General features: G+C 37.7%; 1 protein-coding gene across 4 annotated transcripts in view; it reads right to left on the bottom strand.

Annotated features, from left to right (window-relative positions):
* Nucleotides 1–7,197: 7,197 nt before the first annotated feature.
* Nucleotides 7,198–18,774, bottom strand: part of Ammecr1 (AMMECR nuclear protein 1) — a 113,373-nt gene continuing 101,796 nt past the window's right edge. For 2 of the 4 annotated variants that reach the window (XM_040284216.2, XM_040284211.2), the window contains 4 exons: nt 15,348–15,438; nt 13,865–13,961; nt 13,679–13,750; nt 7,198–11,591 (listed from right to left, as the gene is read on the bottom strand). In XM_040284216.2, coding sequence (XP_040140150.1) covers nt 11,477–11,591; nt 13,679–13,750; nt 13,865–13,961; nt 15,348–15,438 — 375 coding nt within the window. In that variant the 3' untranslated portion in view covers nt 7,198–11,476. The remainder of the gene's footprint in view (nt 11,592–13,678; nt 13,751–13,864; nt 13,962–15,347; nt 15,439–18,774) is intronic. The other 2 variants (XM_005323358.4, XM_005323357.4) reach the window with 1 other exon arrangement.

Raw genomic sequence — 18,774 nt, 5'->3', positions numbered from 1 at the left:
CATTTGAATCAGATGGGATATAATTTTTCATTTTTCTGAGTGCACAGGTTGCAGAATCACATTGGTCAGGCAGGATGACGTTATTTATTTATTTATTTTTAGCGAGAGAGAATTTCTTTAATATTTATTTATTTTTTAGTTTTTGGTGGACACAACATCTTTATTTTATATTTATGTGGTGCTGAGGATCCAACCCAGTGCCCCGCACATGCCAGGCAAGCGTGCTATCGCTTGAGCCACATCCCCAGCCCCAGTTAATTTTTAAAAAAGGAAATAATGGTGAAGGTAAGTAATAGGATGTCATATACATGACTAGTGAGAATGCAAATGATGGAGCCATGCTGGAATGTAGTTTGGTGGTTCCTCAAAAAGTTAAACATAGAAGAACCATATGACTTAGTAATTTCACTCCAAAGTATGTACTCAAGAGAAATGAAAGCATGTGCTCACATAGAAATTTGTACATGACAGTTTATGGCAGCGGTGTTCCTAATGGCCAAAAGGTAAAAACAACCCAAATGTTCATTATGATGAACCATAGAGTACATGAAGTATTATTCAGCCATAAAAAGGCACAGAGAACTAAAATATGCTACAACTTAGACAGACATTGAAAATATTACACTAAGTGAAAGAAGTTCCATACAAAGGTCATACATTCTGTAACTACACACACACACACACACAAACATACACACACACTTTCACACACAGAATAGGCAAATTCAGAGAGATGGAAGATTGCAGGTTAATTTTTAGAGGTTGAGAGTGAGGGTTGGAGAGTGGCCTTTCTTCCTGGATATGGAATGTTTTTTTTTTTAATATGGAATGTTTTTATGGAGTCATTAATATGGTTTGAAAAAGAGACCTGGTGGTTGTATAATATTACAAATACAATAAATGATGAGAATTGTGTAAAATGACGAGTTGTATTTTATGTGAATTTCATCTCAATAAAAGATACTGTCCCCAAAAGGGGTTGAAAATAAAGGAGTTTCTTTTGTGCTTTCAAGTACCCTGTGCACCCTTCTCACAGGACCTGCTGTCTAACCTTCCCTAGAGCAAAGGATGTTGCATTCACTTTTTCAGCCTGGGGATGATTGTTTGCAATGTCTATTTGACCTTGGAGGCTGCAGAGTCTCCCAGAGCGGTACAAATCTAAATGGGGGACGAAGGTGCCAATTAGACCTATGTACCCTACAGGAGCAATTCCATCCAATTTAACCACTCCACTGGCCCCGTGTTTCACTTTTAAACCCATCATTCATGAGTACCATGGAACACTAAATGTGTGCTAGGCAAGAAAAACAACCAAATCACCAAGGGGCAGCACTTTATGTACACAGGTCACTATAGCCACCCAGCTCTGCCCTTAACCACAATTCTGGGAAAGAGGCCATTGCTGAGGTCTGTGCCAGCAACGTGGCAATGTCTCCAAGAAGAGTTCCTGGAATTCATTTGGATGTTTGCAGTAAAAGTTTAGGGAAATGTTTGCATTACTCATACCAGTATAGTCCTTAAAAAGGTGGGGTTTTCCACACTTTCCAGTCCAAGTACTTTTTTTATTCTGGATAAAAGACACCTTTTTAATTCTCCCAGGATATTTGGGAATGGGAAATATAATTGCTCCATCCAGCTGCCTGGCCAGACCCTATCTCCCATGTGAATACACACAGATCCACTTATGTATGTTGGCACATATGGTAACCTGGAATACCACTTAGGTGGAAATACAAGTTTCATGACATGACTTAGCAACTCCTAGTTTTAAATCCGCCTGATGTTCAAGCAATGGCTGTGATTCTCCCCAGCTTTCTGTCAGTTAAAATGTGATTTAAACATGCTATTGGGTACCAGTTGTGCTTTCTGTTTTACAATATCCCAAATACTGCCTTCCTGCCCTTCCCACATAGCAGGCGATTCAGAAGGCTACTCTAATTTCCCTTTCCTTGTCATTTACCCTCCTCCTGCCCCACGTAAGGACTCCACCACCTGTGCGATGATTGTTTGACCAGTTAGTGTACTGTAAACTTTCTTCTCCCTACGCCTCAAGGAAGCCTCTGCAGCAAATTCTGTCTTGTCTCTACCCTGGTCACAGGAAGGCCTGATGCCTCTCAGAAGGCAGCTTTGCAGTATAGAACACAACTTTCAGCTGTCATATGCTATTCTGCATGTCCATAAATATATTTCCTATACAATTTCCTAACTTCTCTCCCAACTACCTTGCACATTCCTGCTAAGGAGCAAAAGAGACACATTGTGGGAATAGAAATGATCTCCTTCTCTAATCACAAATCATGTGGTGCTGGCATGTTGGTGAGCCCCCTCACCCCTGCATAAAAGGCCATTTCCCAAAGGGGCAAATACAACTGTGCCCTAGCCGCTCAGAGATGGAAGTCATTTCGTGAAACCCTGTAAAGCCAGCCCACTGTTGCCTGGGGCACAGTCTGAAGGACTTTTTCCAACTAGACCAAACTTCTTATATCCCCCTCCCAACTCTTAGCTCAAACAGTAGACTGTTAATTTGTCTTACGTAATGATACTATATTCATTCTGAAACCAAGCACGGTTCTGTGCCTCTTGGGGACAGGCACTCAATAAATATTGATGGATCACAGTGAGCCTGACATTTGGGAGGAAAAGGCAAAAAAAAAAAAAAAACAAAAACAAAAAAAAAAAAACCTGTCATTTCATCAAATAATGGCTTCCCAAAGGCTCTCAAAATAACTGGGAGTGTTGAGGCTCCAGTAATGGTTTTCAGATTGCCTTGTGAGATACTGGGTCCTGTTGGAACTGCTCTAAATTTTCTTAAACATATAATTCAGAAAACACATTATGTGTAATATTTTAAAAATGTAATAAAAATGGAAGAAAACACTTAACAGACACCTAATGTGTCACATCCAGAATAGCAATTGAAGACCACCAATTGTTAAGAGCTATGAGTGTACTCATTTCTGTTTTGAAACCTTGGGAGTGATGCTTCTTCCTGTATGAATTTTTGCAAGCCTTGACTCATTGGTTCAGAATGTCGTGACTGCACTGGATTTTCACAACTTAAGCCTATATGTACGCACTTTTTTTTTTTTTTTTTTTTTTTTTTGGTACCAGGCATTAAACCCAGAGATGCTTAACCACTGAGCCACATCCTTTTATTATTTTGAGATAGGGTCTCATTAAATTACTTGGGACCTTGCTAACTTGCTGAGGCTGGCCTTCAACTTGCAGTCTTCCTCCCTCAGCCTCCCGAACCATGGCGATTACAGGCGTGTGGCACCACGCCCAGCTATGTACCCACTTTCATAAAATTATGCAAGTAAGATAGCTAGCTCCTTCTCTATGCAAATCAAGACCTTCTTGCTGTTGTACAATCAATTCAAAATATAGAATTAGAGTCCTGAGACTGTAACTGCCACTTCTACCCATCACCCCCATAACACATTTTTTATAGGCATTAAAACAGCCCTGTTGTTCTCAGAAATTGACATACATTTGTATCTTATAGCAATGAAATCCTAATTTTAATCTCATGTTTTTAACATAATAAGGTATCATCTAAGATTTTGATGAAAAAATGAGTGTCACTTCCACCATGGAGGGAGATTAATGCGTGAAGAAATTATCTGCCCCTTGTAGTCTGGATGAATCCTGTTAGAATGAGAGCATGACCTCAAGGATGCCGTGGCGGTTGGTGAGCAGATATAATGCAGCCACTACCCAACTGCATGATCCAGCCTTAGCAACTCTACATCTCACCTGTGTTAAGTTAGGTAATCATCTGCCATAATGGAAATCTCCAAGGGCAGATCAGTGTTTTTGTAAAGCACATGCCCTACACCAGCTCTCTGGGTGGGTCTGTTGAAGCAATTTGAGATAGTCAATAATAATCTCCACTATGTGTATGATTTTGCTTTCTGGGATTTCAGTTGCTGCAGTCAGCATGGTTCAAAAGTTATTATGTGGAAATTTCAAGAAATAAACAAGTATTGGGGTGGGACAGCTGAGACAGGAGGATCACAAATTCAAACCCAGCCTCAGCAAAAGTGAGGCGCTAAGCAACTTAGTGAGACCCTGTCTCTAAATAAAGTACAAAATAGGGCTGGGGATGTGGCTCAGTGGTCCAGTACCCCTGAGTTCAATCCCCAGTAATCCCCAACGCCCCCCTCCCAATTCTTAAGTTTTAAATTGCATACTGAGTAGTATGGTGAAATTGCCTATCATCCTGCTTCCTCTTGCTCAGGGTGTGAATCATCCCTTTTCCAGCATATCCACAATGTATATCCTACACACTAGTTGGTCACTTAGCAGCCATCTGAGTTATCAGATTGTTACAGTACTGCAGTGTTTATGGTCAGGTAACCCTTATTTTACTTAATGGCCCCAAATATAAGAGCAGTGATACTGGCAATTTTATTATAGTATATTGTTATAATTGTTCTATTTTATTATTATTAACCTCTGTGCCTAAACTATACCATAGGTATGCACAAGGGAAAGCCCTAGTGTATATATAGGGTTTGGTGCTACCTGCAGTTTCAGGCATCCCCTGGGGATCTTGAAATATATTCACTGCAGATAAGGGGTATCTACTGTACATCAAGGGGGGTGATATTTTTTGCAGTGCTGGAGATCAAATCCAGGGCCTCAAACCTTAGGCAAGCACTCTATCACTGAGCTACACTTTACAGTCCTGAAGGGTTTTTTTTTTAATTTTTTGGTGCTGGAGAATTGAACCCAGGGGCACTGAACCACTCAATCCCAAGCCCTTTTTATTTAGAGACAGGGTCTCACTAAGGTGCTTAGGGTCTTACTAAGTTGCTGATACTAGTTTTGAACTCACAATCCTCCTGCCTCAGCCTCCATAGCCATTGGGATTATAGGTGTATGGCATTGTATAAAGTTATAATTAAGTTTTGGGGATCAGAAGGTAAACTCACTTCTGAACAGTTCTTCTAAGGCTTCCAGTTCTTGAAAGATTTCTATCATTAGACTTGGAGTCTGGAACATTAGATCATGCCATGAGACCGCATATATCAAGGAAGGCCTTTTCAAAAATATTTTTTAGTTGTAGATGGACACAGTATCTTTATTTATGTATTTTTATGTGGTGCTGAGGATCGAACCAGTGCCTCACAAGTGCGAGGCAGGTGCTCCACCACTGCGCTACAGCCCCAGCCCCCAAGGAAGACCTTTTAATGTAGCAGCTGAAAACAAAAACGTGCAGGGCTTGCCTCAGTAGCATTTTCCCACTCAGTTTTTCCTCTTGAAGGTGAAAAGCCTTGGCAAACAGATGAGAAGCTATCAGAGTTTAACCAACCTAAACCCACACTTGTCTCAGCTCATGCAGTCAGAGCTGCACAAATTGGGAAGAGCCAGTGGGAGTGGGCAGTCATTCACTGGTTCTCCTGGCTGGTAGCTCTGAACTAAGTGTGATTTCCCCACAGCACTTTCTCCGGCTCATGCTGATAGGATCCCATGGATATGACACTATTTTCCACCAACAGAAAGGAATTGCCTCATGCTACATGCTGTGCTTGCCCTCTGAAGCAGTAGAGCTATTTAAAAGGTGTCCAGTGAGGCATAAAATCTAAAGAGAAAATGCAGAAACTCTGGGAAGAATTTAGGTAGGTGAAGTGATTAGTGAAGTTGAAATCTGTCTAGACCATTGAGGGAACCACTAATATTATATCCTCAATACAACCACTAACATACATACATACATTATATATATATATATCTTTTATATATATTTATATATTATTTTATATATATATATTTCTTTTACATATTTATATATTATTTTATATATCTATATATTATACATATTTCTTTTATATATATTTATATATTAATATATTTATTTATATATATTTTTTTAAAGAGAGATTGAGAGAGGAGAGAGAGAATTTTTTAATATTTTTTAGTTGGCAGACACAACATCTTTGTTGGTATGTGGTGCTGAGGATCGAACCCGGGCCGCACGCATGCCAGGCAAGCGCGCTACCGCTTGAGCCACATCCCCAGCCCCTATATATATTTTATATATATTTCTTTTATATATATTTTATGCACACACACACATATATATATAAAAAATGCTGTGACCTCATTATTTAATTCCACCTGAACCTATTAATAGTCTAAATCATTTAAAAAATCTTACGTCCCATTAAACACAAATGATGAAAATGAATAAACCCTGAGCAGATGGCTGCCTTAATGGAGAACTATTCAAACTCACAGTAGTCCTCTTGGAGCTGAGATGGCCGATTTTAGCCACCGTGATTGAGATAAGCACATGTCATAAAATTGATATGGCACCAGGGGTTTGGGGCAATGTAACAGAAAATTTGTCCTTCATATACTCAACTAGCAACTAACCCTGGAATGTGCACAATGAAAGTGAGACAGCAAGTGATTTAGAAAGAGCCAGAAGTATTTCAACAATGTCCATAGAGAAAGACAGGGCAGCAGCTGCTGGCAGTGGCACCTCAAGAGCTTCCTTTTTGTATGCAGGCTCTTATCTGGCCCTTCCAAGTCAGTAGCACCAGTTGTCCTACCACACACTCAGGCATTTCCCTCAAGCTGAAGTTGGAGGTACCAATCCGGAACTTGAAAAGTAACTGGTACTAAGTCTATGTGTGTTGTGCCTAGTGTGTATATGAATGCATGCAGGCTCTGGGTGGCCACAACTTGGACATTTTCAGAGTCTGTCCTATACTCAAAAAATGACCAAGACTCCCTTAATGGCAGAGGAAAGGGTTCCCACTTCATTGGGTGGTTTTCATGGACAGCACTGCTACTGTCTGCCACCAGCTCACAAAGGGCAAACGCCCAATAACCACTGACTGATTTGGAAGATATCCGATCAGGCTTAAGCACAGCTAAGCTCCCACCGGAATTCAAGTCTTATGCTTGCCTCAGATCTGTGGCCAGGTTAGATTGTCCAAATAAAAGTTAATCTGCATCACCAAGGCAGCATTCAGGACTAGGCAAAAAGATGACATCTACAAATCAGACAGTAGGGAGCAGCTGCAGGCACGTAAGACTTCCCGTGTGCTATTTGGAACTTAATCAATATCAGTTCCTAACTGTATTATTTCAGAGTCTTCAGCTGTTAACCTTTGAGTCAGAAGTATTTATGAGACCAAGATCCTATGATGAGTCAGGTCAAATAAACAAACAACAAATGATAGCTTGGTTTTAACATTTTATTGGGTAAATGATTTTAAAGGTAATAACAATAGTGTCAAAACTACTACAATATCTTTCCACAGCCATACCTTACAGACCCATGTAAACCTTCTCATATATTTCCTTTTGCTCATTTTTGATATTTTAAAGCCATACATTTCATATAAAATGCCCATTTCCAACAGTTTCTTCAAACTATTAAGCAATTAAATGTGGAAGGAAGGAGGACCTAGTTATACTGGAAGGGGTTTCAGATAATCTGTGATGTCTTACTGTAATCAAAAAACAGGTTACTAAGAAAGAAGGAAAAGAAGAGCTACTCCAGGTAGCTTTTTGCTCATTACAAGTCTCACCATTGCATCACCAAGAACTCTTTATGCTGGTGACCGATTCAAAGTAATTTGGGGGAACATATAAAACACTAAAATAACTTAGAAACTAGATCCAAATATTTCAAAAGTAATCAACTTTGATATACAAAAGCAGTCAGAGGTGGTTACAAAAGTTTTATTTTCTCAGTGCGTCTATGTACCAGCGCAGTTACTGGGTCCAGAGCAAAATAAAAAGTTTATTTTCTTCTGAAACAGTTAATAAAAAAACAAGGAAAACATATCTTTGTATATAAAGAATCAATGCTGGTCTTAAGAATAATGTAATCAGAAACCCTTAAATTGAGAGGCACACAAAGGGTTTCTGCTTTTAAAAAATAAAAGGAAAGTCACCAGTTTATTTAAATGGAGGAGGTGTTCACACCCCTCAAATAAACTTAATTCAGTTTAACATCACTAGCAAAAATCACTTAGAAACTGTACAAAAATAAAAAAGTTAACACATTTAATCCTGCAAGGTTTTTGTAAGGACTGGAAGGCAGGCTTTTGGAGCAGCATTTGGGCATGGCTGGGGGCTTCTTTGGTTTGATCTAACACACATAAGAGATGGAACCTATTCCAGATGACAGTTTCAAATTTCCTGCACAAGACAAGAAGAGGCCAGTATACAAACTTCCGGTGTGCCGGCATTGGGACTGTATGCACTGGACCGAAAATCTTAAAACTGCTTTAAGTGGGGTGTGGGAAAGAGAGCAAGCCTTGCACTTCCTCCATCAACTTCACCGACCTCTCACAGTAGGGGAGACTAGAGAGGGTAGTAGCACGTTCTTGTGCAGTCAGAAGGCCACTTGAGGGGTGGGGGGGGACAAGTGTTCTTTTAGAATCTGGTACCTGGCTGACCCTGTTTAAGAACAAGAAAACCCTTCCAGAAGTGGAAGCCTTTTGCTACATACCAAAGTAAAATACATACTATTTTTTCCAAGAGGAACCCCCCATGTGTTTGAAAACAGAAAACTCATATAGAACTAATGAACATTGAAAAGGGGCTATGTAAACTTTGTGCTACTCAAATGAAGTTCAAGTATTACTTCAGAGCTGTTTAAAGATCACTGAACTTGTACAATATTCTGGTGATGAGTGCAGTTCACATTTGTGTTTCTGAACAAATAAACCACAACTGGCTAGAACACAACCTGTGCAATTAGAATCTTCGTCTGAGTTAAAGACACATGCTACATTTTTCAACATGTTCAAAGTTAATTCAAACCACATATTTAACAGCTTGGTAATATTAACGACAAAGGTGAAAGGGTCTAGCATTTGTTTCTTTGAAGCACACCATTAAAGTTTGTATAACACCCTTTATACTACAAAATCTTTTAGTCAACAGCTACTTAGGAGACAAAAATGCACTGTTCATCAACTTGAATACAAAAGGAGACAAAACTATCCTTTTCCCCCAAGCCATGGTGGGAAATATTGCTGACCTCGTCCTTTGAAGCCTGCAGGATGGTTATTTCTTCAGTATAACATTATTACACTGGTAAGAAAATCTGTATAACATCTGCATATATCAAGGATTTTAAAAAATCTGATATGATTTTAGAGTCCGCATGACCAGTCACGTGACCTGCTCAAGATTGATTAGCACCGTTAAATACATAAACACACATATGTATGCATGTATGTGTAAGTATAGGTATACACACACACATATATGTATGTAATAGATCTTTTCTTTAAAAAAACTTCTAACCATAAGCTCCACCCAGGACGAGGAGCCTGTTGAACTGATGAGATGATGGATAAGGATGGATTTCACAACAATATTGGTCTATTCTGTCTCTCTTCAGTTTGTTTCATTTACCTTTTTTTTTTTTTTGCAGCAGACAATATCATTCAGCATTGTGCTCAGTTTCCCCATAAGGGTAAGAAAAAGTTTCCATCAGGTAGCCACTTGTTTTTATAATGAAAGACTAATCTACTCCAAAATGCTTCCAAGTAGAAATAACAGGATTGCAAATCTCTTTCTAAAGCCCAACAGTTAACTTTTTCTGACTTATCTCTAGGAGTTCAAGGGAACAGGCTACCAAGATTGCATTTCAGGCTAACAATTGGCTTCTTAGTTTAAGGCATCACAACTGAAAATGGTTATTTCAACAATGGATGTTGTGGATGAAGGAATACCAACAAATTTCTAAGATCTCTCATCAAAAACTAAAGCAGTGTGCTTTGCCTTAGTGGCAAGCAGAAGGAGTTAAGCCAATTACGCACTTTTCACAAATTAGGAAAGAATTTTAGAATTCTGAACTAGCAGTCCATTACTTGTCACAAGCAAGTACATGTATAAGGTATATCCTTTTGATATTCAGTGACATTTCTCATAGTTTTAGAATATATATTCTGCAGCATACTTTTATTCATCACTTGATATATTGATTTCCTATTTGAAAAAATTATATATTTTCCCAAATATATATACTTATATATATCTATATATACTACCATCAAATGAAGGTCATCTTTCTCCAGAATCATGTGTGATTTTTCCTGGGGAATCTATGTATGTACCTCCTATCGACATCAGTAAGTTCTCTTTGTACGAATCAGGAAGACTGGCCCTGCAACTGAGCCAGACTCTAATTGAAGCCTATCTGAATGCCAACTCCATCTTTATAGGTATAACATAGCATCTTAGCAACATAATAAACGTGTTTCTATCAAAAGTATGTAGTGCAGAAAGAGATTCAAGCTATTTTCTAGTATCTTCAGTATTGTCTCCATGACAGACAAACCATATGTGAAATGGCATGTATGAACTTTTCTTTCACTAGATTATCTTTACCATATCTTTAGATGGTAGTTAAATTGTCTCTAGCCAATTATGACTTATTGAAACCTAAAACTAACAAATTTAAATTAATACAAAATAGACAAATGTCTTTTTGGTTATTTGCTCAAAATAAATTTTTTTTCAGCTAAAAAAATACTCCAGAGTAAGGAATTTGTCTAATCTGTTGTTTCACATATAGAAACAATAAAATTTTACAAGAATATTTCTCTAAATTGCCTTTTTTTTCTAACCCCTCTTGATTCCACTTAATTATAGTCTTCTCAAAGGCACTAAATTCTGCATCTGTTCTCTTCCTAATATTTGCTGCTCTTCAAAATGATTTCTGTAGCCTATTTGAAAGATAGTTTGTATTTTCTTAAAACAGTGTTTTAGTTTGTAAATTGGTTCTGTAAAAAGTGATGAGGCAGTCTCTCCTAACTACAATAACCAGCAAAGTAGGCATAAATGGTTTGTCTTTGTGACAAGCCCTATCATGGACCCTTGAATGTTCACTATTAGAATGAAAGTTCATCTATTTTAACCATGGGAAAAACATATTCTAGTGAAGACTCAAATACTAAGCTCTCATAGCAAAGTGAAATTTAGGCAAATCCAACGGTAATATATGAATACCTGAATTTGACATGAATTACTCCCAAACTCAGCTATCAGAAATAACTATCTTACTGAGAAAAATTAAAGACAAGTCTAAATAAAACCCTCAAAAACTGCACAATTTCTTCCATCCACAGTTGAAGGTAGGGAGGAACGAAGGAAGGAAAGAAAAGAAGAAGAGGCAGAAAGGAACACAGGAAGAACAGAAACCTAAGAAAGCAAAGCAAAATTCTATCTCATATTGTAAGAAAAGAAAACCCAAAAATTTATATATGCTGCAAAAAAATCAAAGATCTAAAATAATAAAACAGGATCTTCTTAACAAATGCCACTTTCCTACCCGTTACCATGATGATCTTAATTGACGATGTCGAAGCTTCACCATGGCAACGGAAACTATCATCATAAAATGGTACAGTAAAAGAGATAGCTAGACCAAGAAGGTGTAGGGTCTCCTGGGAAGAGGTCTGCAGAGAGGCCCAGTGACTGGTTGTGCGGCTCAGTGTCAGGAATAATGGTTGTATGGTGGAAGGGGATGCCCAATGCCATTTTGGAAGTGATGATGCTGGCGATGAGCAAGGTATTCAGCATAACTCAAGGTCATCTTTTCACTACGGTACCTGAAAGAAAGTCAGGGAAGAGAAAAGTTAACATGAAGTGATATGCCATTGTCAGAGATAGGAATGGCCTAATATAATTTTATAGGTCAGGAAATGGAGGCCTAGAGAGAACAAGTGACTTGCACAAGGACATGTGGCTAGAAAGTGAAGCTAATTTCAGAACACAGGTATTCAAAGTCTGAGTCTAATGCTCTTTCCACTCTACTCCTCTTTGTTTAAATTTTTCTAGAAACTTTATTATCCCTGAGCCCTGGCTTGCTAAAAGGAAGGAACAAGGAAAGGGCAACCTTTTACTATTATATATACATTGCATTCATTTGATGGTTTTCCTTCAGAGATCTTTCATCTCTCCTTCTTTTGCCATTTCTTTCTCTGTCTATACATCTTACTTAGGTGTTGTCATTAACTGACAATATTTCCTAATGCTGGTACCAGAACCCTCTCTTCCCCATATCTAGCTTCTATAAAATGTCATATGTGGTTTTTGCCTTCAATCTCTTTCTTCCATTACTCTGCAGCCCAGTGCTCCCTGGATTCTCTTCCATGGAAACAACTGTCTGAAAGTTATCCTTGATTCTATTTGACCTTTCCAATGTGATACCCCTCATACTCTTTCTGAAGCTCTCTAGTCCCATCTGCAGAGAGGCCCAGTGACTCCACATGCCTCTGCTTCTCCCTCTGTTTCTTATCTATGAGTGTTCCTCCTACCCATATCTTGTAGGATTTTCTATTTCTATCCTTAGTTCTTTTGACTCTATACTTTGAACCTCTCAGTGAACCCAATCCTTATAGCTTCATCCATGATCTTTTGTGCAGCTGATCTTAAAGCATTATCTCTAGTCATGAGCACTATACATGTACATTTTCAGTGACCTTCTAAATGTTTCTGGATAGGTATCGAAGGAAGTACTTCAAATCTAGAAGTAACACATAAAACAACTCTTCCTATGGTCCCTATCTTGCTTCAAGGGATGACTGTGATCCCTTTTATGTACATTAAAGCCTTGACTTTTTTGCTTCTAATTGGTGACTATATCTTTTCATTTCTTGCATAATATTTTCATATCTGTCCCTTTCTTCTCATCCACCTGCCACTCTAGATAAAGGGCCCCACTGAACTTCTATAGATTTTAGATTTTAGCAGTACTTCAATTTTCCTGTTTCCAATTCCAATCTTACACTTCTCCAAGGCCATCTGTTTGAAACCCTACAAGGGCTACTAATTGCCTATAGAATCAGGTCCAACTTCCTAGTCTAGAATGTTAGACCCTCCACTGTCTGACTTACTTTCTGGGCCCTATTTTCCCCCTAATGACTACCTTCTCTATGTGCATCACTGAAAGACCAGCCAAATCCAACTTTCACATTCCTCAGTACTTTGCACTTTGCCATCTAAATGCCTTGACTTACAAAGTCTTTGGGGAATCCCTTTCCTCCCTTATTTTCTACCTGTCAAATATTCTACCCATTCCTCAAACCCATCCCTAAATCTACCTCCTCTTAGAAGCCTTCTGTTCCCTCCCCATCCCTTCTTGGAATTCCTCTTTCCTTACTTTTTGATCTTACATCATCCAACATATTCTGCTTTATAATAGTAATTATTTTTTTACATGTCTTTCTATTCTCAATTGTGAATGCAGGGAGAGCAGAGATGGAGGCATTTTCAAATTTGTGACTGTTTAGAGCTGAGAATAGACCATTTTTAGACTACAGGCATTCAATGCAATTCTCTGGCATTAAAATAAATGGAAACAGCAACCCATTTTCCTAAAATGTTTGATATTTTCCTCTTAAAATAAGTATCCCTATTATTTCATGCCGAAATTTATGTAGCATTCAAGTTTAGCTCAATTGTGTTTTTCAACAAGCCTTCATGGTAGACTTTTATCACTGCCAAAATGCTAAGGTTAAATTCAAATTTGAAGACTGCTTATCAGAATCCTGGGGTTCTGCTAGGCAATGTCAAAAGCTAGCCAATAGCTAATTCTGGCACTTTCTCCAATAACGTAATCTAAAGTCTTAGAGGGCTTACTCATACACAGCCAGAGTAATCACAGAGAGCTAAAGTGGGAAGGATGGGCTCATACATCACATAGGCTCTACTGCCAAGCCGAGTTCCATTGTATTCACCCTCAGTATAGCCCTGCCATTCACTTCCACTGTTTCAGAAAAGAGAAGCAAGGGTAAGTTAGAGAGACCAAGGAAATACAAAGGTTATAGTCATATGCATTGAAATGTACTGGTTAGCCTTGTACTAGAAAATGCCTTCTTACCTGGTCAGTTTTATGGTTTTCCTGAATTCATTAGTAATCGGAGCTTTGTATCCTCCTTTCCTCAGTAAGGAGTCTATGGTCTGAATATGGTCCCATCCTGTGAAGAGTTAACCAGATAAAATATTGGTTAAGCACATGTAATAAGCACCTTTGGTTAAATACAAAATGACTTTGTTGATGTCAGCTATCACTGTCTCCAAATGCCATCAACTGCTCTGGTTCTAAAAACAATCATACAGAAGAGCTAAGATTACATCCTATACAAAGGCAGGTTCATTACCACACACCTTAAATTTTAGCTGTGCACATGTCTAACAACATTGGCTTCCTTATCTCAACTATATTCGAAGGTACGTAGTCTAAGGGACTGGGAGAATCTGCTCAGTTAGTCTGTAACAAACCACATCCATTGTATTCTCCAACAGTGAAATTTTCAAAAGAGAGGGAAAAGCCCGCATTTCATTGTGCCAACTCAGTAGTGTATAAGATTCTCACAATACCTCATGGTAACTGTTGGTGTGAATGGTATCTCTGTAATAAATTATATTTGTGGGCGGTATCCAAAGATATGGTTTTTTTTTTTTGGTTCTGACATGGATGATATCCTAATATCTCAGGCCCCCCTTCTCTCTTATGTATGCTTTACAGAGTCAGTAATACTAGAGGATGAGGATATTTTCTTTAGATAATGGACTTAAAGACTAACTTTTCTCATTTGGAGGTTTAATTTCACTATATTTTTCTGTTAGATATCTTATATTTATATTATCAAACATGATCAAACCAAATTTAAATGCTTTGTGAGTAAAAGAAAAGCTCAACAAGGTAAAAATAGAGATTATCAAATTATATGAGATCAGAATTTAGTAGTGGCTAGAAAAAAACAAATTACTACAAAGTTATGTTGTGTTGCAGTATTGGTTCATAAAGATACATTCATGGAATAAGAAAATGTTTGTTGGTTAGGAAGTGCAGACCCAGCATATAAAACATGAATGCTTTGTGTATTCATGATGCTTCCAATTTTAAGGGGAAACATACCATCTTAATATTAGCAGGATGAGTAATGGCAACCACCTAATAATGAAACATTAGATTCTGGCAGTGATAATGAACTATGTGGCTGTCAAACTAAAGGCTTGTTTATTCCACAAGGCTATTTACAGTACAACAGAATACAGGAGAAGAGTCTTTCAAATTAGTAGCAAATTATTGCCTAAATCAAAACCAACTTTTACAAATCTATGCTGTTTTGAAAAGTATATATTTTGAGTTTATGCTGTCAAACTTCAGTACAGAGATTTGGCTTGAGTGTAATTCACTAATTTGATACAGACATTGCAGTGGCAGTGATAGAAGAGTTGCTTCTTAATTTGACACTGATCAATTATTGGGTATAACTGCAAGGTCAGAAATCGCATTTCAATTTGTATATTTGTTTAAATTCTTCACCAGATTATATGAAATAAAGTACAATAATGACCTTGCTCCTTTGCAACCTCCGGTAGGTAGGTGGCGGTGCGTTTTGATCCTTTTTCATTGATGAATTCTATTCTAATGCCATGTACACCCACCTGAAAGAAATCGGCAGTTTTATTAGTACAGTCTTCTTCATAGAAACAGAAAGAAACGGTTATAATTTAATTTTCAAGAGAATGCTGTTCTTTCTCTTCCCCATGTTTTAAGAAGTGCATATCAATTCTCTTTCCATAATTTTGACTTTGGATTTGAAGGCTATTATGATAGCCATGGAGACTGAAAATATTGATTTGCAAATGTAGCAGGCTATGCTATTCTGTTTGGAAAACTGGAACAACCATTCTGGAGATGTAGAGCAAGATAGTTGATGGCAATAATCCTGCTGCCACTCTCAAATTGTGACTCATGACACTAAGGAACTAGACAAAGGGAACTGACTTTAAAGAGATGACAAACAATCACCGTATTTTGCAGGTACACTCACCATTTCAGGTTACATTCCCAAACTTCCTTTGTTGACCCCCCTCCCAAATGGTCTATTCTTTCTTTGTGTGTGTATGTGTGTGGGGGGGTGCTGGGGATTGAACCCAAAGCATTGCACATGCTAGGCAAGTGCTCTACCACTGTACTATATTTTCCAACCCTTTTTTTAAATTTATTTTTTAGTTGCAGTTGGACACAATACCTTTATTTTTTTATTTTTTTATGTGGTGCTTAGGATCGAACCCAGGGCCTCGCATGTGCTAGGCGAGCACTCTACTAGTGAGCCACTACCCCAGCCCCCACCAACGCTTTTTTTTTTCTTTTATTTAACTTTGAGACAGGGTCTCGATAAGTTGCCAAGGCTGGCTTTGAACTTGTGATCCTTCTGCCTTAGACTGACAAGTAGCTGGGACTGTAGGCATGTGCCACCATGTACTGCTGTCCAGTCTTTTTGAGACCTTGATTTATATGTAGGCAAAAAAAAATACTGTCAGATGAGACTGAAAACAATATGAAAACCAGACATACATCACACAGTACCTTTCCATTTAAGAGCAATTAAGATTTCAACTAATTCATGAGCAAGGTATTTTTGTCCAGCATTTCTATTTTCCTAGCCTAACTTTTTAAAATGTCAAACAAACTTTTGGTGATGACCTAAAAAAGATCATTTTCTAAGTAAGAGTGGGCTTTCTTGCTAATGTTTTTAAAAATTAATATGCTTGTCCTTTGATTAGCATACAATCAAAAGGAAACTGGCCTTTCCCCTCATATCTTACATAGAATAGGGAACACTAATGAAAGATCAAAGTTCTTAATCTCTTTGTGAACACTGACAATAAAAATAAGATTTCAAAAGCATAAACACCCCACTACATTCTCTCAATTCTGTGGATGAGTCAAATCAATGTTTACTAAGTGAAGTATCCAAGGTACAGATGTAAAACCAGGTGAACATTATCCCCCAGGATGGTGGCTTCTTGTCAGAGCAGGTGAGTTAAGTCATAGACCTTAATCTTTCCATCTGTATGGAAGTAAATATTTAGAAGAAGAAAAGGGGTGAATGAAAACCTTTTTACCTGCTTCTTCCCCTAGCATGAAATTTTCTAATTTTTTCAGGGAATAAAAACTCCTCTGGGAAATCCATTTCGTTTGATCCTCAGATCTCCAAACATCTATCCATTACAGCCTGTCAGATCTTCTCAGGAGGTTTTTTTTTTTATTAAAGCATATTTCTGTGGCTATTTCTTCTATCTATTTAATATCAACATTCTTATGAATCTCCTTCTACTAAAAATGCAACCAGGGCAGCTGTTTAAAAACTAACACAATAAGACCTCCCATACCCTGTGGGAAATGACTGTGGACAGCTGAGAAGAAATATGAGTGCTTAGCTATCAGGCATTTCCAGGATAAAGGACATCTAGTAATCTCTCTGGTGCCTGACATAGCACAGAGGCAATGACAAATTTGCAACATTTTCTGTATACTGACTTCCTGTTCGGTGACTCTGATTTTTTTCCTTCAACAATATCAGATTCTTCATAATTTGTTTTTTTATAAAAAATATACAGCCTAAGTAATTTATGCCCCTTCATTCACTGAAGTGAATCTTGAATCTTTCATTCTATTTATCAAAAATCTGTCATGCTAAAATTGAAAAGAATTTTGGTGTTTATTAAGATGTCTAGTCAGAATTGTGAGAGGAAGAATGTCTATCTGTGAGATGAGAGTGTCAGACAAATTATTAATATTTAATTGGCATGATGAGGGGAAGAGGCTGAAAAGTTTATCAGAATTTCAAGAGGTTTTATGCTTCAGCAAGTAGACTTTGGAAAAAGAACAACTCGCCAGGTGATTTTTATCCTACTTGAATGAGGTGACCTCTAATAACCATCCTAGCTCTGACAAACTGTGGCTATGTACTGCAGTGGGAGAACTGATTTAGGCAAATGGGGGTGTAATTTGGACTCATAAATCCTTCTTAGGAGTACAACCTGTGTTCTTCAACAAAAATGTCAGAGATTTTAAAGCTTAGTAATTTAACAATTAAAAGAGTAATTTAAAAAATAATTTTAAACAATTTGCTAATTGTATGGTATGTTCATTATATCTCAATAAAGGTGTTTATATGAGATTAACTCAAAGTCTAAGGACATGTTGAGCAAAATGAAAATCATTCATGAATAAGAATGCTCTATTTGTATTTTTAAGAAGGCTCCACCATCAACTTTGATTTTAAAAAGCCAAAATTATCCCATTTTTCTTTCTTGCAACATTTATAAATTTTAATTTTTGTTGGATTCCTATGATTCTGAACAATTGAAAGCCCTATAAATTGAAATGAAAACATAGTGATTTTAAAGTGAATCCTTTGTGAAAAATAACTTTTTCATAGGTCAAATATATACTCCACAAAGCCAGACCCAGAGTGACTAATTTTTTTTTCAACCATCAGAATCAAGAAAATAACATTCTTAACAGGATCAAAAGCATAATAACTTTTGTCACTTGTTGAGCGATAACATTTTCTTCACTCTCAGAATCCCAGATGGTGCCAAATAGTCACACAGTACAATCAAAACAGGAGAGTGGAAAATGGCCTGCTGTGGAGAATGACTGATTCTGGCCACCTTGTGGAAATCACTGGCTTTTCAAATTAAGTCATCTCCACCAAAATGAACATCAGAAATAGATTCCATATTGTTTCAGGGAGGCACGTGTTATAGCAGCAACTCCAAAATGTAATCTTCATGCCTAGTAATTGAATCCCCCCTTTTATAGATTGGAGAATCCTCTAGTCCAACAGCATCCCAGGAAGCAAAGGCTATAGTTGGCATTTATCAGCTGGATAAGAAATCAACTGACTAGGGAAGTGGGATTCCCAGTTGCATACCTGCTATAAAATGCTATCACAGTAACTTTCTAAGAACGAAGAAGGAAGGCAG

The sequence above is a fragment of the Ictidomys tridecemlineatus genome, chromosome X (assembly GCF_052094955.1).
Source record: "Ictidomys tridecemlineatus isolate mIctTri1 chromosome X, mIctTri1.hap1, whole genome shotgun sequence".
Taxonomy (NCBI): domain Eukaryota; kingdom Metazoa; phylum Chordata; class Mammalia; order Rodentia; family Sciuridae; genus Ictidomys; species Ictidomys tridecemlineatus.
Note: the sequence above shows the minus strand (reverse complement) of the source record. Positions and strands in the feature narration are given on the sequence as shown.